We start from the raw sequence: 23,310 nt of genomic DNA, 5'->3' as shown, positions 1-23,310 counted from the left end.
AGATCTTTGTGGCCCTTTTGATTTTTTTTTCTCCTTGAAAAAAAAAAAATAAATAAACGCACTCTAAATTCAATTGAGAGCCTAATTTTTATTTTTTTTTCCTTAATTTTCTTGAAAATGATTTTAAAAAGTGAAACACTTATTTTCCTTTTCATTTATTATCTCTTTCAATTTCTCTCTCTCTATTCTTTCCTTCAGCACCTTAATTAATACTGAATATGATGTGTTTCGATATTTTTTTACTTTTTTTTTTAAAATAAATTTGTATTTTCTCCTTTTATATTATTGTTTTGAAGAACTCCGCCTAAGTAGTTTGCGCTTAGCCGGTCCCAAGCCCGGATAAAGGAGGAGGGTTGCGGTAGGTGACAACCAGCGTAAAAATTTCGTCACACCCTATGATATGGATTCAAATGATATAAACGTTGGGGCGTCCTCTACTAACGACACGCTACATCAGAGCCCGGGTGTAGTGATAAATATGCAAGGGTGTAGGGCGTTCACCGAAAGCGACGCGCCATGCCGGCGCCCGGGTGTGGTGTTAAGTGAGCAAGGGTTCCCACATCATGGACGGGTGTGGGTAAAGAAGTTAGTCCATAGGACAGATAATAGAACAAATAGTGGAACAGAACACAAGATAGACATAGAAAATAATAGAAGATATCATAGAAGGAGACCAATTAGGAAGGAGCAGGATAGGAGGAGGATCAGGGTTGGTACTTGGAATGTTGGATCACTTACAGGAAAATTAATGGAGCTTGTGGATACCTTGGAAAGGAGAAGGGTGAATATTGCTTGCATTCAGGAGACTAAATGGGTAGGAGAGAAAAGTAAGGAAGTGGGTAATTCAGGGTACAAATTGTGGTTTATCGGAAAGGAGAGAAACAAGAACGGAGTGGGTATAATCATAGACAGGACATTGAAAGACGCAGTAGTAGCTGTGAAAAGAGTAGGAGATAGAATTATACTAGTAAAGCTAGCACTAGACGGAGAAACAATAAATATAGTTAGTACTTATGCCCCACAAATAGGACTAGACAGTGAGAGTAAACAAAGGTTTTGGGAAGATATGGATAATTTAATGCAAAGCATACCGAATGAAGAGAATGTTTTCATTGGTGGAGATTTGAATGGACATGTAGGAAGTGATAGGCAAGGTTATGAGAATGTTCATGGAGGTTTTGGTTTTGGCATTTAAATGAGGAGGGAAAAAGCATCCTGGATTTTGCTATGGCATACGACCTAATACTAGCAAATACCTACTTTATAAAAAGAGAGTCACATTTAGTGACTTTCAAAAGTGGGCAACATAGAAGTCAAATCGACTTCCTTTTAACCAGGAAGACAAATAGAGCTCTATGCAAGGATTGCAAGGTCATTCCAGGAGAGGCTTTAACAAGTCAACATAGGTTGGTGGTCTTGGATGTCAAGTTTAGGAACAATTCAAGTAAGGTCAGAAGAAATAGTGTAGCTCGAACAAAGTGGTGGGAGTTCAAAGGAGTAAAGCAAGTGAAGTTCAAAAATGAGCTTCTTGAGTCCAAGTATGGAAGCTAGATATGGAGGCCAATGATATGTGGATACAGATGGCATCAAAGATTAGAGAAGTAGCTAGAAAAGTACTTGGGGAGTCTAAAGGACATGGACCACCCTCAAAAGAGAGATGGTGGTGGAATGAGGAAGTACAAAAGGCGGTGAAGAGAAAAAGGGAATGGTATAAGAAATTACCTAAATGTGATAATAATGAGGCAGATGAACAATACAAGATAGCAAAGAAAGAGGCAAAAAAGGCAGTTAGCCAAGCAAGAGCACAGGCCTTTGAAAAGTTATATGAGAAACTTGGAACTAAAGAAGGGGAGAAAGATATTTATAGATTAGCAAGGAGTAGAGAAAGGAAATGTCAAGATCTCAATCAAGTTAGGTGCATTAAGGATAAAGAAGGAAAAGTGTTGGTGAAAGATGAGGACATTAAAGAAAGATGGAGAAATTATTTTAATGATCTCTTTAATAATAGTCAAAATGGAAATAGCGTGAATATAGATTATAGAACAATAGAAAAGAATGTAAATTATACTAGAAGGATTAGATCTTTAGAAGTAAAGGAAGCACTTAAGAGAATGAAAGTAGGTAAAGCCTGTGGACCCGATGAAATACCAATTGAAGTGTGGAAGTATTTGGGAGATATGGGAGTGGCATGGTTAACTAAATTATTTAATAAGATTCTAAGCTCAAAGAAAATGCCTAATGAATGGAGGAGTATTTTAGTACCTATTTTTAAAAATAAGAGAGACATACACAGTTGCTCAAACTATAGAGGAATTAAACTCATGAGCCATACTATGAAGTTGTGGGAGAGAGTTGTGGAGAATCGACTACGTCATGATACTTCTATCTCTCTCAATCAATTTGTTTTCATGCTCAGTCGCTCAACTATGAAAGCAATCTTTCTTATTAGAAGCTTGATGGAGAAATATAGAGATGTGAAGAAAGATCTACACATGATTTTTATTGATTTAGAGAAGGCTTATGATAGTGTTCTAAGAGATGTCTTATAGAATGTGTTAGAATAAAAGAGGGCATCTACTAGGTACATACAAGTATTGAAAGATATGTATGAAGGAGCAACTACTATTGTGCAGACATTGGGAGAGGACACAAGAGATTTTTCGATCTCAATTGAATTACACCAAGGATCAGCCATAAGCCCTTACCTTTTTACATTAGTTTTAGATGAATTGACGAAACATATACAAGAGAGTATTCCTTAGTGCATGTTGTTTGTGGATGATATTGTTATAATAGATGAGACACAAGAAGGAGTCAATAGAAAACTAGAGCTTTAGAGAAGTACTCTAGAGTCAAAGGGTTTTAAGTTAAGTAGAACGAAAATATAATACATGCATCGCAAGTTCAGTGAAGGCCACACTGGTGATAGGGAAGGAGTTAGTTTGAATGGAGTGGTATTGTCCTAAAGTAATCACTTTAAATATCTAGGCTCGATCCTTCAAGTAGATGGGGATGTGAGGAGGATGTTAGTCATAGGATTAAAGCCGGATGGTTGAAGTGGAGACGTGCCACGGAGTTTTATGTAATCGTAAGATTCCCAATAAATTAAAAGGAAAATTTTACCGTCTGACCATACGATGGCTATGCTATATGGTAGTGAGTGTTGGGCACTGAAAGAGTCGTATGCATCTAAGATAAGAGTTGCAGAGATGAGAATATTAAGGTGGATGAGTGGTCATACTAGACTAGATAAAGTCCGTAATGAAAGTATTAGAGAAAAGGTAGGAGTGGTGCCAATTGAAGATAAGTTGAGAGAAGGGAGATTGAGGTGGTTTGGTCATGTGAAGCGTAGACATACGGAGGCTCCAGTTAGACAAGTAGAGCACATTAGGCTAGAGGATAGAAAGAAAAAAAGGGGTAGACCTAAATTGACTTGGAAGAGAGTAGTACAGCATGACTTAGAAGCATTACACATTTCTGAGGATTTAACCCAAAATCGTTCAGAGTGGAAAAAGCGAATCCATATAGCCGACCCCAAATTTTTGGGATAAAGGCTTAGTTGAGTTGAGTTGAGTATATTATTGTTTTGAAGGTTGACTTTCCCATTTAAAAAATATGCCGATTGTAATGTTTAAATATTATATTTTTTTTATCTAATTATATTTTTCTGTAAATTTATTATTTAATTTAAATTTTTTATTTTGAAAATTTAAATTAAATTAACTAAATTAATCATAGTTTTATCCAACTAATTAAATTGATCAAATTAAAATTAAAAAATATTTTATCCATTAAAAAAATATATTTTTTCCTTTTCTATTTTCTCTTCGTTCTTTCTCTCTCTTAATCAATTTTCTATTTTCATTAAAATAATTTTTTTTTAAATTTTGATTAATTTAGTGAATTGGATAGAATTGAATCTGATTTCAAAAATTGAGCTTTAATTGCTAAAATTAAAACAGTTGGATTAAAATGTAAATTCAAGCAAAAATTTGACTTTTTGTTGAGGTTAAACATTGTTTTTTTCTTGGAAAATTAGTGGATCTGATATTGTGGGTGGAGAGGTAGCACGTTTTTCCAATTTTATTTGATTTTTCAAGTTTTATTTTGATAAGAAAGAGACTACAAGACATTAGGGAGATGAGGTTTTCTGATTGAATTAGAAAATTGCAAGTATGAATGATGAATATCCCTTCAACAAAACTTAGAATGCGAATGAAATTTCAATGATTTTGCGGTTTACGTGTTAGGGAAAATTGTCAATAAAAATGTGTTAAATGGAAATTATTTTTGTTATGCAAATAATCAAAGGTTGCAAGACATTAGGGAGATGAGGTTTTCTGATTGAATTAGAAAATTGCAAGTATGAATGATGAATATCCCTTCAACAAAACTTAGAATGCGAATGAAATTTCAATGATTTTGCGGTTTATGTGTTAGGGAAAATTGTCAATAAAAATGTGTTAAATGGAAATTATTTTTGTTATGCAAATAATCAAAGGTTGCAAGTTATTACCGCAAGGGAAATGGTAGAATGCGGCACACTAATTTTGACTTTGAGAGTTTTTTTTTTTTTTTTTTTTCTTAAATAGTTATTTTAATGCAACTGTACAGAACAGATGCTCACCGATCAGCTTAGTTTGGACTATTCAGTCCACCTTGCATACGGTTGGCTGGCCACGGTTGGCTTAGGTCCAAAAGCGCCGATTCTACTGCACCGGAGATATGAACTTGAATTGGCATCTAAAATTCCACAGTTTCAAGATTAAGTTCCAATTCTGATTCAACCGGATTCAATCCGCTTTTTAATTAAATCTAACAATTCTATTTTATTTTTATTTTTTTAATTTTTGAATAAAGAAAATCTAATTTTGTTCCGTAATTAAACTAATAACCTAGAAACATTACACATTTCTCAGGATTTAAACTAAAATTTTTTAGAGTGAAGAAAAAAAATCCATATAACTAATCCTAAATTTTTTGGATAAAAACTTAATTGAGTTGAATTGAGAATTAAATCAGCCAGTTCTCACAGGCTCTGTTACGATTCAATTCAACCACGAGTTTAACCACTTTCAGTCCGGTTATGAGCCGGTTTAAACCTGTCTAGTTACAAGCTGGTTTAAACCCCTCCAATTCCAATTCTGAACCGTCCTGGCCAGGTCTAGATAATGGCACCACTGATCGCTCAAGGATGTACTGCAAAACCTTTGACCAAGAAAGGCATTTCTCCAGAGTTGTACCATAAGCTAGGTTTTCACGGTAAAATAGAATCCAAAAGTAAGGATGAATGAAAACCAGAAGCATTTCTCCAAATTAGAATCAAACCTCAACAAAACTCGAGCAGATCTGTTGGTCAATACTCAATAGCAACTAGCAAGTAAATTATTTGAACAATCTGCAGTAAACATTTTCAAGCGACCGATGAGAAATACCAACTTTAGGGAATTTCAAATAATGTAATTTATCAAAATGCCTCAATTTGAGCGAGGAGGAAATCAAGATAAGTACTTTGAATAAAATTGGTTGCATCTTCCTGTCATGATATGAGTATAGCCAATCAAGGCTTGAGAGAGAGAGCCAACCCAAACTTGGGATTCTTCTGCATGTTCATGGTGTTGAAAGCACCAGAAATTGTCAGGAAGGACTTGGGCCTGAGCTCATGTTGTAGAAGAGCACCAAGACTGCCATGGTTGTTTAGCTTTGCCTTCAGCGCTGTATGAGGATCAACCAAATAGGAACATCCAACTGTCAATGTGTTCTCATTAGTGGAGAACCTTCGACTGATCTCTCCCCCAAAAGTGCCCCCATTCAGTAGATCCAGATGATGTAAATAGGATACCTTAATTGAGTCTCCTTTGTCAGCCCTTAAAAGAAAAAAGAATTTTATTATTATTATTGTCTTATCTTTAATAATGCAAAAATTATTCCCTTAATTTCACGGTGCTTCCATTTTATCATCCAGAAATTAACATTTAGCAAACCTGCTTGTTATCACAAGTCTCACACCAAACAAAATGCACTTTGAAAATATATAAGCTGCAAAAGAAAGAAATATAAAAGAACTACAGAAAATCATTTCAATTAGTTTGTTCAATTTTGTGAGATAAGAATCCCCTGCTTAGGAGAGATTTCAACTTTTGCACTATGTTTATCTTCCTTTTCTCCTTTATTTTTTTTAACAAATCATAGTTGATGAATGTGCAAATCAAAGGACTTACAGAATCACTGAAGCATTGGAATCTGGTTTTGTGTAACTCACACCAGCATTATACTTTGCAAATTCACCAGAAGCTGTAGCGTAGGTTGTCTCTGCACCAAAGGCAATGGCAGGAGTGCCAATAGTTGCTGAGAAATCAACAGCCGGAGACTGGTTTAATCCAACAGCTGCACTGATACCAGAATGTTGATGGAAATACTGTACCTCCAGCTGCAATAGGAAAAATAGATAGCTCTGAGTAATTGACAGTTTAAGGAGTACATACATGTCCAACTTAACCAATGGCAAATTCAGTACCTTGCCAGAGTTGTAATCAGGCAACTTTAGAGAAGCAATGACTTTTGTAGACGATGGGAAATCTGTGATGCTAAGGGTTGTTAAAATCTGTTCAATCAATAAAATCTTTGTTAGAAACAAGATGGAATGCAGCTTAGAATTAGAAAAAGAAATAGAATCTGAGTTGCTACGTTTGATTCTGTGTCAAGTTTGACATCAAGTGAGCCATTCTTGAATTTATGTTGTGCGACTACATCCCCAGCAGACAGACCTCCCTCCGCAACCAAACTTGAGGTGATAGCCTGAAGAAAACAGAGATAACAGTATTACCCTAAACTTGCATAAAAAAGCAAGGTCAAACATTCAAATATCATGCATCATGCAATTTTAAGTGCTAACTGCATATTGCCAAGGAAGTAGCCACACATTTCAAACACAAAAGGAAAAATGTAAATGGAACCTGGACGCTTGCAAAAATATGTTATTTGGCCAACAAGATCATCAACCAAACCTTAGGGATGCATAATATAAAAGCAAAGTGACCAAAGACATAGGATTCACAAATGACCTTGGATTAAATAGCTCTTAGAACTTCCCCAAAGTTACTTTGCAATGGGATCCTTTATCTCCTATAAGCAAAATCGTATGGAAACATCATTAATGCAATATTGGAAGAAGGATGAAATTAAGATACTTAGAAACTATATTTCATGTAAAATTAGGAAGTTTATTACTTTTATTATTTAATAATTCTATTATTATTAGGATTAGTATTTAATTAGAAAGCATTTTATTATATTTAGGAAGTTCATCTTATTTAGATTCTTAATTGGATTTGAATTAGGGTTTCTCTTCCAAATTTGATTAGGATTGTGAACTCTATCTTATTTTGTTCTTTTGGTAATTTCAGAGAAAATGTTGCCTCTATATGCCAATCTAATGTCAAAAAACAAAAAGAGCAACTTGAGTCTGCAATTAAAGAATCCGAAAGTTTAAGTGTTGAATATTCACATGTTGAAGAGCCGATTCTAGTAAACAAAGAAGATCAAGCTGTGGAGAATCCAATTGAAATGAAGGAAATCAACTTGTGGCGCCAATAAGGGAATTTGAAAAATGGAGTCTTGTTCCTATTGAATTAAAGAGACTTCCAATTATTGTTGTGACTGATTTTATCTATTCAGATGTTTTTAGGAATAGAAAAGAAAGCAAAAACTTCTTCAAATCAATTTTGTTGCAACCGTCCAAAAATATGATATTGTGTGTTCTCCTCGCTTGGTTTCTAATTCTCCCACACTTAAAGACTCGAGAACAAATTTTTTCTAGCCAGGGGAGAATTATGCAATGCAGGAATATTCAAATTCTTTTTAGGAATTTTATTCTATGTAAAATTAGGAAGATTAGTATTTGTAATTGTTTATGAAATTTATTATTATTAGGTCTATTATTTCATAATTTATCTTAAATTTATAATTTAGATATGAATTAGGGTTTCCTAATCATAATAAGATTAGGGATTAGGATCGTAAGATCTATAAATTGAGCTAGTTTTTATTATTCAGAAGAGACTATGATATGATAACAGTGTTGTTAAAGGCGACAAAAGGTGCCAAGTAAGGCGCTGAGGCAATGCAAGCAAGTAAGGCGCTGAGGCAATGCAAGCCCCTGGCAACTCACTTGGCTGAGGCGAGGCAACTTGAAAGAGGTGCGCGCTCATGAATGCCGAGGCGAGGGACGTTGGGAGACCAAGGAGATGCCTGATTGAAGAAACGTCCACTCCCCCCTTCCCTTTTTTTTTAAACAATATAAAAATTAAAAAAAAAAAGCCCTAAACTCACGCCACTAGTAGACTTGGAGAATGCCACCAGACCATGTATTTTTCCTTCTTTTTTCTCTCCTCTTCACCTTCTTTCCTCTCACACTCCTTTATTCTTTGTCTGTACTTCTTCTCCCCTCTCACTTGCATTCTCTTCTCTCACCTGCAAAATTGGAGAGCACCATTTTTTTCTCTTCTCTCCTACTTATTTTCCCGCTTTTTGTTTCTTTTTACCTTTTTTTTTCTTCTCTTCTGTCCTCCTCTCTTCTATGCTTTCTTCTCTTACAGACAGTCACACCATTTTTATCAAGCAGTAGCACTTTTTTTTTTAATTTGTTGTTTCATATTGTTTGTTATATGTGTATTGTGATAAGCATTTTGTTATTGTCAACTGCAATGTGATTTTTATTAAATGGGTATTTTGAATCTCATTTAAAATTGTTATTTAATTCAATTTTAAAATGGTTTAGGTCTTATTAATGGGAGGTTTGATATGCTCCTCTTGGTTTAAGATAAATGGGTATTGTGTATTTGCAAATGGTTATTTAATGTGCTTTTTTACTTATTAATCTAGTTAAAAAAATGAGTTTTTATATTAAAAGTATATTTATATAACTTAGGCAATTTAGGCTACGACGCCTTACTTCGAAAAGACCCTCGCCTTGCCTTTTGCCTAAGACCATACCTTGTTGCCTTTCGCCTTAATAACACTGTATGATTATTTTTTGAGCATAATACAATTGAGAATTAGTTCTCTTTTCCTTAAGGATTTGTTCCTTGTTTTGAAATTGTTCTTTTTGGTGCTACATCAATCATATTATGATAATATCTTATACATTAATGCAAATAATATTTCTGAAAATTTCATTAAGTCATTTTAGTGATTTGCAGAAGAATTTGAAAATTTTATGCACAGAATCAACAGCTTAAGGTAGTGTACTACCCTTTTCCACTCTACTACACTCAAGGCAAATATCATAGAACCAACACATCTACTTTCTCATACTCAACTCATCAGTTTCTTTCACTCCGCAGAAGACTTTGTCCATTTTATGCACATTTAGCTTATAAGGAATACTTCCTGTTTACTAGCAGAAGGACCAACAGTCCCAAGTGGACAAGAACTAGATTCTAATTCTCAATGTCACTGAATTTCCAAGTTATTTCCCTATCATATCAGGATAATAACAAGTTTGGAACAATATAATCCTAAAAGTAACTGACAACACTCATATTTGATAGCATTGCACCATTGTTCTAATGGTTTAGCAAATCAATCTCATGAGTAGTCTTGTGATAAAAGCAAGAATGGTATCCCGCAATCATATATTATGACAACTATATCAAACCACACAGATGATGAGTTTCCAATTATCCATACTGCTACTCCAATGCACGAGAGAGGGTAGAAAATGATAGCAAGGTTAGAGATGCTTCCATTCATGATAAGGGCCTTATTGACAAGTAGATAGCTGTAGCACTAGGCCTCGTATCAAAAAGTTGCAAATCATGCAAAAAAAGAGTACTGAACTGGATTGGTGCTAAGTAATTCTTAAATTAGGCTTACACCTCCCATATGCTGAACCCCAACCCGACACAATTTGTTTTTGTGTTTGCATATAAAATTTGCCATTATTGTTCAATTTTATTCAAATTTCAGCTAAACTATAACCAAAAAATGTAATGAATTCACCGGTTCAATATTCATAGATCCAAGGCTATGACTTAAACAAATCATAAACGGAACAAATCCAGAAAATAACACAATTTAGCTTTCAAACCGTAAATAATTACTTTACAAAATCCAAAGCTACCTAAATTCTAGAGTATTGAATGAGATTCAACAACATAAACAGCTGGATCCAAGCAAGTAACAGGAACAAATAATGAAGTGCAACACTAATCGCAAGTGAAAACCGATGGGAAAACATTAAAAAAAAGGAAGTAAAAAGAAGACGGAACGAGAAAACGAACCACTCCAGAGTCGGTGAAAGAAGAAATTGAAAACTTCTGGTCGGTAGTGTAGTCCTTGGTGAGTAAATCTGCAAAAGAAAGAAGTAAAGGAGAAGTGAGAAATGGAGACAAAGAAACAGAGATGCAGAGGGAAGATCTACCTCTGGCTTTCTTGCCAAAGTCGGAAAAGAGGCCAGGTCCCTTGTTCATAGTTGTTGCGCACACAGAGAGAAAGAGAGAGAGAGTTGACGGTTGATATAGAAAGAATTCACGGTTTTGACAGAGGAGCGAGGTTTAGTAAAACCCTATATGTTGGGGATTCTCCAACGGCCTTGTCTTGCCATCCACGCAGTGACGCACATAAAACCCATTTTTTGGGGGTTTTTTTTTTTTTTTTTTTTTTAAATGGCATGAGGGACCGAGGAAGAACACTGTATTGGCTGCAAGCAAAAACGACTCGTTTTTCCACCTATTAACGACTATACACAAGTGTGTCATGCTAATATTTATTTTATTAATAATTAAAATTTTAAGTAAATTAATTTTTCTTTTTTAAGGAAGTAAGAAACCCATTAAACTAAATTAGAAAGTACATTTTCACAAATAAAATTTACTGGAAGTAAATTAATTTATTAAGATAAATTACTATAAAAAGAATCTTTTATTTATACTTTAATTCTTAAATATTACTCATTCAAATTACAACATGTTTTGTAATCAAATTATAAATTTAGTATTTCATCTGCTCACAAATAATAATTATATTTAATTTTTTATTTTATCTAAAATTAATTATTATATTTAAAAGATTAAGAAAAATTAATTTTTTTAATATTACTTTTTATCTCTATAAAATATTATAAATATTTATATAATTTTTTTGAAATTAATACAAAAGTAATTACTCAATTTAGATAAACATAATTAAGTAAATTATTTTTTTTTATAAATGTAAAATTATTTAATTATTTTTTTAATTATTCTAAAAATTTTAAATATAATTATTATTTATGAATAGAGGGAGATGTAATTATTTACTTATAATATTTATTATTCACTTATCTACTCATGGGAAGGAGAGAGAGAGAGAAGTAAGAGAAAACTCAATAATTTAAGAAAAATAATTTTAAATGTGGACGTTCACATCATATTTTGCAAAAACATATTTAGAATTCCATAAAAGGATTTTAGTGATATTATTTTGTAGAAAATATTTTCTTAACAAATATTTTACATTTTTTAATATTTAAGTTAATTAGAAAATGAATTAATAAAAAATATTTCTTAATTAAAGAAGAAATTAAATATTTTTAAGAAAAATAATTTTTTTAAAAATAGCTTTTATATATATGACATAATCACTTGTCATTAGTTTAATATTATAATTAAATAATAAAAAATATTTTAATAAAAATAATTTCTATAAAATATATTTTTTATATATAAATTATTTCTTGAAAAATAAATGAATTTTTAAATTTAAATTAATTAAAATTTAAATAATTTTATGATACACATTGATATTTAAAAATAGAAAATAATTTCATGTTTAACATGTACAAGTAGCTAAGTCTTGCATAAATTAAAGTGTATAAATTAACTTATTTCAGTAGCTGAAAATGTATATAACGTATTTAGTAGATTCAAGTTTAAATTTCCCCTCTTCCAAATTTTTTCAAAAAAAAAAAAATGGATAAGCCGCAAACAAGAGAGGGGAAAATATTCAGGAGCAAGCAGCAGCAATAGCTTCCAAACAACTAATTCATGAACGAAGGAACCCAGCTGTTTCTTGGCCTAGAGAAAATAGAATCTTCATTATATTATTTTTTGGTTTCTATTATTTCGTTAGTCCAATAGTAAATCTTCCATCTCTAATGTAATCTCTGTTTTCGGCAAATCGATTCATATCAAAATCAACCGCATAAGTTAGTTGTGGCATATAAAAAAATTATTATTATTATTATTATTATTATTATTATTATTATTATTATTATTATTATTATTATTATTATACAAATCTCGCTAGATTAAAAGTTAAAAAATAATAATAAAATAAATATTTCATAAATATATGAAAACCAGCAAATTGAGTCAGTGGGATCAATAAAATTTTATTTTACTTAATTTAGAGAAAAAAATATTATATATAATTAATTTGATAAAATAATAAATTCCTACTCTAATCTTAAAATTACAATATTTTTTCATGAGTTTTCATTTTTTAAAAGCATTATTGGATTGTTTCATTATTAATGCTATCAAAAACATTTTTCAATATATGCAATTAAATAATCATTCAACTAATCTTTTACTTGATTATGTAATTAAGTCTTCATAATTTTAATTGCAGAAAATACTTTTTAATATTTGTAAGTATAATAGATAATATCAACGTCAATTTTACTAGCCAATAAATTAATCAACACACTAGAGTTCCATTTGTTTCATAGAAAATAATTTGTATAAAGAAAATATTTTAAAAAAAATATTTTCTATGAAAATATTTTTTGTTGTTTGGTTACAATATTAAATTAATGATATATATTTATTTCATGAATGTATAAGTGTGTTCACATTTTAATAAAATTATCAAAATTTAGAAAAGTGAAAATAACTTTCTCTTTTAAAAAATATGAAAATGACTTTGTTATCCCTTTGACCGGGAAAATATTTTGCTATTGACCAATTTTGCTGACTGTCCAAAACGGCGAAAAATGCAGAAAATTTTTTTTAGAAAAATATTTTTCGTGAAATAAATGAAACCTAGATTTTTCATATATTACATGTTAATTATTAAAAAAAATAAGTAGAATTAATCTCATAATATATAGGAGATTTATTGTGAAAAACTTTTCATGTATATAAGTAAGCATTTATTTTTGTTACAAAGTAGAAAATGGGTAGCTATAAAATATCAGTAAGAAGCTAAAATAGTGACAAGTTAAAATACATATTTCATTTTTTAATTTTTAATTAATTAATTAATGGTCCTGGGTAAGTTTTTTAATTAATAAGAAGATAGATAATTGGGTGAAAATTTTTTGATAAGAGCATTTTAGGCCAAAAAAATATTATTATGTAAGTTTTATATACTTTATTTCAAATTCTATCAAATTTGATAGAAATTGATTTTAGTTACAACTAATTTCATAGAGTTGAATTTTAATTTTTATTCAAGCCAAATATGCAAAACATAAAATTCAATTAAATCTCACAAAATTTATGAAATGTAATTCAACCAAACAAGCTTAAAAACTTCCCCCTTATTCTTTGCTGTAGTGCTCTCTCTACTATTGTCGCTCTTCAACCTATATCCATCTATTAAATCCTTTACCTTGCCATCATTGCCAACTTTGGCATAATCTAATCCAAATATTGCACTTCTTCCAAATATTCAGAGATTGTGCAGTGGTGATCAATGGTGTAAATAGGCTACCACACCCTATAAAATTTCTCAATTGCAAGATGGAAAGCAACAATCATTTCTAAAAATTCAGGAGAAACATTACCATCCTATCTTAATAACCAATGGTAAATCAATGGAAAAAATCAAAAGGCGGATATTGGTCTTCGTCTTTAGAGAATGCAAATTGAGACATATCAAAAGCTCTACCTTCTTATGACTTTATTGAAATTAAAAAGAAAAATATTATCTCTTGTCCCTTTCTGGCAACCAAAAAACTACAAACTCAAAATTTAATCAAATAAAAAGAAGCAAACAAGCTCAAAGACGCAGTTAGCTCAAAAGTTAGGGTTCAAAATTAGTGAGATCTAATCATATATTTCTTAAAAATGTCAATGAAGTTAGTAAAATCTAAAGAAGAAATTAAAATCCTTAACTATGGATAGACAATCAAGTGAGGAAATAGAAATCCTTTAGGTTCAATTCTCTTTATTACAATAGCTCATTGTTGTAGTTCACGTTGTTTAGGCCTTCGAATGAGAAAAAGCAACTAAACTTTCAACAATAGGCAATAGGTCCATTAACTAAGAAATCTATAAAATTAAAATAAAAAAAAAAGAAGCAAAAAAATAACTAGCCCACACTCTCAACGAAGTTAAGAAGCTGGATTTCATGATTTGTCAAGTTATACTAAAAGTAAAGAAACCATAATGGCTAACAAAGAATTGAAATGAAATAAAGAATTAAGAACTTGCAATAAATTTCACAATCAAGATCTTAGAGGGGTTCAATTTCCTAGCATCCTAAGTGGAGAAAAAAAATTGCAAAGAGAAAATCGAATGCCCAAGAGAGGGAAAGAAAAATAAGTGAAGACATCTAAATCAAAAGGAAGTGAATAGATTGTAGAGTCCTTAGCATGAATTGAAACTAAATTCAATGAAATGGATAATAAGAAGAAAATTAGTTTATTTTTAATTGTTAAATACAAACTTATAATTAAAGGAGTTTAATTAAGATATAAATTATATTAGATATAAATTATAATGTAAAAAGAATTAATATGGCTTAAATGGCTTATGAAATCATGAGAGAAATGTGGCTTAGTGGCTTGATGGTGATATAGCATAAGATGCCAAATGGCACCATGGGATGGTGATAACTCATCAATTTGATTAAATGAGATGAAGGCACATGTAAAAGTCTTCTCAGTAGTGGAAGACAATTAATCTCCACTAATCACCTGTAGGGATTAGAAATTTTTAAAATTTTAGAGATATCCACCCACTTTAGGGATATGGAAATCCCTAAAGTATAAAAGCCAACCTATATGGAAAAGATACAATAAGAGAATTCATTTTTTTCTTCTTCTTCTTCCTTTTTCTCTTAAGAAAAGCTTAAGTTTCTTCTTCTTCTTCCTTTCTTCCAGTTGATTCAAGAGACATTAGAAGTGTTTACTCTTAAATCAGAGTTAGAGAAATTATTTCTCTAATGACCCAAAAGGAAAAACCCAAGAAAACTCATACCCTTCCTTTCTATTTGCTTGGCTAAGCAAGGAGAGTGTACCAAGGGAGGTTTTGGTTTAAGGGTTGATCTCAAGGTTTGTATGAACATATTAGAGGACCGACATTTAGAGGTTTAACTCCCGGAGGGTGGAATTTAATTCTGCGCCCCATCGGGTAAGAATCCCTAAACTTAGTTTAGGTTTTCTTCTTCTTGCTTCCTAACAACAAAATTGGGCTAGATGATTAATTAATGTCATAAATGTTATGACCCTATTTTATTTAATGCATGATGATGCTTAAAATGACTTGCATGTGACCTAGGTAGTTTTAATTTTAAAATTGCCTAATTTTTGCTTTCCCAATGCTTCAGTGCTTTCAGATACAAGGAGGCTTTAGAGCTAGAACATACAAAGCCTGTAGCTAAGAACAATAATCTAAATCTACCCTATAACATAAACCCATAACCCATATCATTCGAGTATACAACTAAGCACCAACACAACAACCAAAACCAGTAATGCTACTAATTTTCTTCAAGTCACAAAGCACCCAGATCGAAGGCATGCACCATCGAAACAGCCATTCTCCATCTAACCAAAGGGAGTCATAAGGTAGACCTTCAAAAAATAGTTACACACAAAAGGAGAGCTAAGCCATGAGACCCACAAAGTAGACTAAGGAGGTGGTTAAATGGGATTGGCAGACTGCACTGGTAAAGTATATGGGGCGACTATAACCTTAATGTCGGCGTCCCATTCCCACCTTACCTCTAGACCAACCCATAAATAGAAGCCACACCCTCACACCTCTAGCCTAGAGAAAAACGATGCAAAAAACCATCACAGGAGAGTAGCTTCACCCTCACAATGAAGCCCAAATTTCTTGGTATCTACTTCTCCATGCAACAACCAACAAACAAAAGATACAAAAATTATATACACCCCAATTGATAGTTTGCTCGGGAAGGGGGGGGGGGGGGGGGGGTGTGGTGTGGGGAGGTGGAGAGGGAAGAGGGTAAACCTCACGGTTGACCAGGGAAGGAAGCCCCTCCCCTACCCTAGAGAGGCAAAGGAGAGCCATGGAGGCAAGGACAAAAGCTCCTTTGGAGAAGAAAAAAACCATACTCACAATGGGAGTACTTTCTCTATATAAAAGCTTACAAAGAGAGCACTATCAGAGAGTATATATGAATTAAAATGATTTGATAATAATTCATGTATCTAGAAATGTGTGCAATGTATTTATTAAAGAATGAAAATGCATGCATAGTATAGGTTGTAAGTACCTAAACTATTGTATTATCTATGGAAAGAGTGGAAAGGGAATAAAATGGAGATGGAATGAAAGGTTATGAAAATGAAGAGAACGTTTATGGCTTGCTATTTTATCTATCTTATTCCTATCCTTCGCTTACATCCATCCATCTATTTATCTATTTAGATTTAGCGAAAAAGAGATAAGGTATGATTACTAACAAAGCAATATCATAGCACAATTGCTAACGGATACCTTATAATCCACAGATCTCCATATTAAGTAATGTTAAATTTGCATTTTGATGGTGTAGATTGCAGTGCAAGTAGAGAAAATATATAAATTGGTGGATGAAAATAATTAAGCCAAAGGTTGTTGTTAACAAATCCCAGTGACGACAGTGTCCATGATTTGCTACGTCGAAATAGTTGGAAAGCTTTTTCTGTTTGTTTCTCAAAACAAGCAGCTGATCATTGAATCAACTTATCTTCACCACAAAATTTTATTTAAAGATATGCAAAAGGGGATAGAGCAGTCCACAATCAAAGGGCGGTAACGATGGAGAATCTGTATGCAATCCATAAGGACCATATTGATATTGATCAGGTGGTGGGTCATTACACAGTTTGGAGCTTTTCCCACATACTTAAAAAAAGATTCTTTCATCCATAAGGGCATACAAATTTTTGGATGGCAAAATTTCAAATATTTTATTAAATTAATTGAAAAATCGAATCGAATTTAAAAGAGCTTAGTTGTGTAAGGTTGGCTGCTCTGCTTAAATTGAAGATAAGAGAATACAAAGAAAAAAGAAACCACGAGGATTAAAAAAGAAAAAAAGGTAAGTAGCATACCTCATCACGTGATTCTCACGTGGGCATTTCTTATCCTTTCCAAATATCATTCAATTTCATTTCCGACACAACTAGTACATATTATCCAAAGTACAAAGACTAACATCCACAAAATTATTCGCCACGTGTCAACACTCACTCTTATTATATTTTTTTTTGTTGGACCCACACTTCACTCAGTAGCAACCCGGAGCCCAATTGACTTCTTCATCCATCCCCACACAAGCACAACACAACACACATGGTCATCGCGAAAGGGCTCGCCGGAGCACTGGAGCCAACAACGCTGGGGCACTCAAATGTGGCAAATGACCCTCTGTCCTTAATAATTCGACCGTGCTCCCCCCACCCAAATGGGTCTTCAAATACTCCGCCACCGAGGCTGGTACGGACACGTCCTTGGATGTCTGAATTATGCAACAGGGTACCTTGACTAGGCCTAGTATCCCTCTTAGATCACTATTAAATACGGTCCTGGATACAAATAATGTGATATCTGGCCTCATATTGAAAAGGGTCCGGCTGAATTCTCTAACCGCCGCCGGCACATCCGCCCCCACGGCTAGCGGCGCAAAACCATTGACCCAGGCCTCATAATTCGCTTCCATTGCTACAAAAACATTCTCAATATCAGCTCGCTCGAATCCTCCATGGTAATCTTTGTCATTCAAGAATCTGGTATAAAAAAATTTCAGGACCCATCAAGAAAATTGAATCAAACAAGAAAAAGGAAATTAAAGTCTTGTGAATCGGAAATTAAGTGTTACCTTGGAGAAGCACCTATGAGGATGAGTTTGGAGAAGAGTTCAGGACGCCTAATGGAGGCCAAAAGACCAACCATGGCGGAGACAGAGTGACCAACATAGGAGCAACGGTCGACGCGAAGAGCGTCAAGAATGTTAAGCAAGTCATCAACGTAAGCGTGAAGACTAGTATACCTCTCAAAATCGAAGTGATCAGGATTGACACTGCCGGCGCAAACGAGGTCGTAAAGAATTATGCTGTAGTTTTGAGTAAAAAAGGGAAGAATGCGTTGCCATGCTGATTGGTCTGTCCCAAATCCATGGGCCAGAACCAGGATTTTCTCGCCGGAGCCGACCACACGAACGTTGAGAGCTTCTAAGAGGTTGGTGCCCATGTGCGGCTGGGGAAAGTGCTTGAGCTAGAACAAGGGAAGAAAAATGAGTTTGTAGGAAGGACTTTTTGATTGATTGAATCGAGGAGCTTAAGACTGAAGAAGAGAGAGAGAGATAGAGAGAGAGAGAGGGCTATTTGTATACACAAAGTTAGGGCAGGTGAATGTGTGGGTAGAGAGAGAGAGAGAGAGAGAGAGAGAGAGGACTATTTGTATACATAAAGTTAGGGCAGGTGAATGTGTGGGTGTTAGTTTATAGTTCTATTTATATTTGTTAATGGACCGTACGTGTCTGGAAATTAATCTAAATCAAATACAGATGCTCTCAAGTCGTGTGGAATTAAATTAAATTAAGATTAATAAAAAATAGTTATTATGATAGAAATTAAATTAAATTAAATTTATTATTTTAGACTTTTAATTTTTTTATTAATAATCAAATTAAATTAAAATTAAATTGATATTAATTTTTATTGTTTTAATCTTAAACATATTAAATTTTTAAATCACTTTTTAGTTATATAATATATTTTCTGATTAAAAATATATAATTAAAAAATATATATAAAATAGTGAGGTATACTTACCAATATATATATTATAAAGTAACTTAATTTATAAATTTATTATTTCACGGCATTGAATTATGTGACAGTGAAACTTTACTTTATATTATATTTATATTATATTTATTGATTTATTGTTATTTTATAATTTGAATAAAAATATTATATAATTATTATGAATATTTTGTGTTATCTTATATTTCTACGTGAGAATCAATAAAATGATTTTAGTATTTTTCTTTGTTAAATTATTATGTTTATGTTATTTTATTGATAATTTTATTTGGACATTGTATTTTTATTTTAATATTAGTAGTAATATTTTGATGCTATAATTATATAATGTATTTATTCTTTTAAAATGAATACAATAATATAGCAATTTTGATCATAGAAATTGAGAATCAAATTGACTAGAAATTGAAATTAAAATCAGAAACGAAATTAGAACCTAATTTGAATTGAAAACGCTTAGAGTTATACCGGAATCAAACTGAAATTTAAATAGTTCCTGAATCAAAAAATGAAAGAACCTCGGTTTAATTTCGATCCCGTTCTTACAAAGAATTAAATTGAACTAAAACCATACACCCCTAATATTAGTTCGTGTGTATGTGTGTGTATATATATAGTAAATAAAATTTTTATTAAAATGTTTTCTATTGTGTTAAAATATTTACATCTATCTATATCTACTATATATATAAATATATGAAAGGGGATATTGACATTGTTCAAAATGTCCTTTACGATTTATATTATTTATGAAAAATACCAATAAAAACATATTTACAATGATACATATATATATTTATTGCTAATAACATAAATAGCAATGAAAAATCCATTATTAATTCAAATAAATTTATTTCTAATTTCCTTTTAACAATAACATATTAATCGTTAATACGAAGGTTTTATTATATAAATTCGTCGCTAATAATTTTTAGTGATGATTCGCTAAATTTAGTTAAAATTTTAAAATAATTTTAACTGTAATTTTATTTATACCAAAAATCATATTATAATTATATATTCTCAATTCTATAATTATTATTAATTTATTAAAATTTATTTAATTTATTATAATAAAATTAATAAACAACCAAATCTGACTTTCACTAATTTATTCTTTTAATTATTCTAAATATTTAAAAACTTATAATATTAAATTATAAAATTATTATTAAAAAATTAACTATCTAATTATATAATTATTATTAAAAATAACTATTTAAATAAATAAAAATGAAATTCCAATCCTACTCAATGTTAAATATTTTATTTATTATAAATTTATGGCTATTTTGTTTTAAAAAATATTAGTAACAGATAAATTTTTATATTTAAATACTCTATTTTGTACGGTGGAACTTAAGCCTAATTAACTTTGATTAAGCCTAATTAACTTTGATATATAATGTGATTTTTTTTCTTTATTCACGATATTTTTATGTATATCTTTTTTTTTTAATGGGCGAAATCTATTTATAAATTTTTAAATCTTTTTAAGTTTTTGTATATTATATGTTTTATTCTTACAAGAATAGTTATGCGTGAATGTAGTTATTATAATTTTGTTATTATTATCAATATCAAATGATAACGGTATAAATATAATAATATTTATATAGGTTAAGATAGATTGATTTTTCTATTTTTTAAATGTTTAATAATGAGATATTTGGATTGATTATTATTATTTTTACATAAAAAATATATTTTATATGTAATGGCATGAGATTTTAATTTTTTTTGGGTCTATTTAATTTAAATATAAATTAATTATAATTTATTAATATTCTTATTTGCATGTACATATTTTTTATTTTTTAATTTATTAGTCAATCTTAAATAGATTGTTAATTTTAATCATAAAATTATAAGAAAAACTAATTATATTTTGCATATATTTATGTGAGAAATTATGATCCTTTCAATATTAATTTTAAGTTTTATGTTTTAAATTTTTTAAAATAATAGAAATAAGAGGAAAATACAAAAACAAAAGGAGAAAAAATAATTCATTACTTGAAAGTATTAATTATATAATTGTTATAAAATAATTAAAAATACATTATTAAATTTATATTTATACTTTAATCTGTAATGTATTTATAAACTATATAATCTATAATTAAAAAAATAAAAAAAATACTTACTAAATATATTAAATAGGTTTTAAAAATATTTATATTAAACAATGTGGTAATATTAAATTTCAATGTATCAATATAATGAATATGAAAATTTTATAATAATACATTAAACTACAAAATATATTTTTAAAATTATTTTGTAATTTTATAAATAATTTTTTTTCACATTAGTTTAACTATATAATTTCATTATGTAAGTTAATATTATTTAAAAAAAAAAAAAGCAATGTGGTTTCATGCTTTAACACATGAAAAATTGTGGTTTAATTTTTGTTAATTTGATACCCTATATTTTCTTTCATCACCAAAAGTGATTCAACTTATTAGTTACCATTAAATAATATTGATGGGCCCTTGACATGGCAATACGTCAGTGCCATGTGTTCACCACATAAATGCCACATAAGCATATGTCACCATGTTAGCGCTACATGTTCGCCATGCCAACATCTTTTAATGATGATTAACAGTTTAGACTATATTTGCTAATAGAGAAAAATATAAAATATCAAATTGATAAAAATTAAATCATTATTTTTTATGTGTTAAAGTGCAAAATCACATGACAATGTTTTTATTTTTCTCTAATCTAAATTATAAAAATAAAATAAAATATTGGCAAATCAACCATATATATTTAAAAAAAAAAGAAGATTTGAATGGTTTTAATTCAATAAGTTAACTTGCATTTATTATTAATTTATTTTAATTTTTAAACATCTCTATCAATTTATATTTTTAAAACTTATTATTATTTTTTTATTGTATCACATTTAAGTGTATAATTAAGTTAATATTATATGTTATTCTAAAAAAAAGTTAATATCATATGTTAATAAAATAACACATAACTTTCACAAAAATATCATCTAATAAAAAATAATAATTTTAAATTAATAAATATTTTATTTATATAATTAATTAAAATTACATTAAAATTAATATTTTAATTTAAATAATTAAATATAATATTTATAATACTATAACAATATTACATCATATATGAAAAATTAACAAAAAAAAATTAAATCACAATTCTATATGACGAGTGCAATTAATATTTAAATGCTAATAAACTCACTTTAATTATTATTTAAGAAATAAAATTTTAAACTATATAGTGACAAATTAAAGTTTTATAAGAAAACATAAAGGAAAAGAACCATTCCATAAATTATCTTTTATTCATATGATTGACTTTTATTTTGATAGTTTTAGAGATAATTCTAATATTATTAAATTAAAGTTTATTTATTTATGATTATTTTTTTATATTGTATAATTTATTAATTTCTTCAATATATACAATTTATATTAATATAATATACATTTATAAATAAAAAATATAATATTTTATAATTTATTAATTTAATTAATATAATATTCACATGTAAAAATTATAAATCATGAAAAACTACAATAAAATTATTTTAATAATAAAATAAATGTTACGACCCAAATTCTGGACCGGACTGGCACTGGAACTTGGGTCAGCATAAGGCCTCCAAAGCTCGTAGTAAACTTAATTATTCTCTAGCCCAACCTTAAAGCCTATATCCAAACTCATTTTAAAAAAATCAACTGAATAGAGTCCGACTATAAATTGGACTATCAAACGGGGAGTTTTTTAGCTCACCCGACCTGTGATCACTATATATATATATGTGTGTGTGTGTGTGTGTGTGGGGAGCTCAGCTCATCCTCACAACCCACAATCAATAAGTTTAATCAAATAGAAGCTCAGCTCCCTCATCCAAAATATATGTCCATCCAATTCAACAATACATGTATAATATTAAGTTTATAATCTCAATTAATAATCTTTTATAGCCCTAAATCAATTAAATATTTCTAACACATGCAGAGTTCTAGAGTTTAAATCAATAACATAACATAAATATAAATACATTGACTAGTAGACTTGCGAAAAAGAAAGCAGGTAAGTCACAAAGAAAAACCCTCTTATAGCTTGAAAAAATAGTGAACGGGAGTGAGCATTCGACTCATAGAGTAAGATATTGATTTTACATATAATTTTTATAACTATCTAAGTCTAGTGCATTCCTAAGAATAAAATGCAACATCTTTACACAATTCAAATAAGTCGAGTCATAATCATACTAAAGGCAATTTGAAGCACTCACACACTAGTGTGTCAAATCCATACTCACACAC

The 23,310-nt window shown here is 30.3% G+C and overlaps 2 protein-coding genes across 3 annotated transcripts; both read right to left on the bottom strand.

Annotated features, from left to right (window-relative positions):
* Window positions 1-5,287: 5,287 nt before the first annotated feature.
* On the bottom strand, window positions 5,288-10,721 carry LOC110661968 (mitochondrial outer membrane protein porin 2). 2 transcript variants are annotated; one of them, XM_058134154.1, is made up of 7 exons: window positions 10,673-10,721; window positions 10,424-10,593; window positions 10,284-10,351; window positions 6,688-6,798; window positions 6,518-6,604; window positions 6,222-6,430; window positions 5,288-5,867 (listed from the first exon to the last, which is right to left on the bottom strand). In XM_058134154.1, the coding sequence occupies exons 2-7, from the start codon at window positions 10,470-10,472 to the stop codon at window positions 5,561-5,563; spliced, it is 831 nt and encodes a 276-aa protein (XP_057990137.1). In that variant the 5' UTR covers window positions 10,473-10,593; window positions 10,673-10,721; the 3' UTR covers window positions 5,288-5,560. The 2 variants fall into 2 exon arrangements, with proteins under 2 accessions (XP_057990137.1, XP_021676515.2); XM_021820823.2 differs by having other exon boundaries at window positions 10,424-10,700.
* A 6,590-nt stretch (window positions 10,722-17,311) lies between these two features.
* Window positions 17,312-18,646, bottom strand: LOC110632378 (probable strigolactone esterase DAD2). Its single transcript, XM_021780593.2, has 2 exons — window positions 18,043-18,646; window positions 17,312-17,950 (listed from the first exon to the last, which is right to left on the bottom strand). Exons 1-2 carry the CDS (start codon window positions 18,411-18,413, stop codon window positions 17,521-17,523), a joined length of 801 nt encoding a protein of 266 aa, XP_021636285.2. The 5' UTR covers window positions 18,414-18,646; the 3' UTR covers window positions 17,312-17,520.
* Between the last annotated feature and the right edge of the window lie 4,664 nt (window positions 18,647-23,310).

The sequence above is a fragment of the Hevea brasiliensis genome, chromosome 2 (assembly GCF_030052815.1).
Source record: "Hevea brasiliensis isolate MT/VB/25A 57/8 chromosome 2, ASM3005281v1, whole genome shotgun sequence".
Classification (NCBI taxonomy): Eukaryota; Viridiplantae; Streptophyta; class Magnoliopsida; order Malpighiales; family Euphorbiaceae; genus Hevea; species Hevea brasiliensis.
The sequence above is the reverse complement of the archived record's forward strand: the minus strand, read 5'-3'. Positions and strand labels throughout refer to the sequence as shown.

Coding starts and splice junctions, on each gene's coding strand:
- LOC110632378 (XM_021780593.2), bottom strand. CDS start 18,413: ATGGGCACCAACCTCTTAGAAGCTCTCAACGTTCGTGTGGTCGGCTCC. Junction 17,951..18,042: donor CTCATAGGTGCTTCTCCAAG/GTAACACTTAAT, acceptor TTTTTATACCAG/ATTCTTGAATGACAAAGATT.
- LOC110661968 (XM_058134154.1), bottom strand. CDS start 10,472: ATGAACAAGGGACCTGGCCTCTTTTCCGACTTTGGCAAGAAAGCCAGA. Junction 10,352..10,423: donor CTTTGGCAAGAAAGCCAGAG/GTAGATCTTCCC, acceptor TTTCTTTTGCAG/ATTTACTCACCAAGGACTAC. Junction 6,799..10,283: donor CTTTCACCGACTCTGGAGTG/GTTCGTTTTCTC, acceptor TGTTTTCTTCAG/GCTATCACCTCAAGTTTGGT.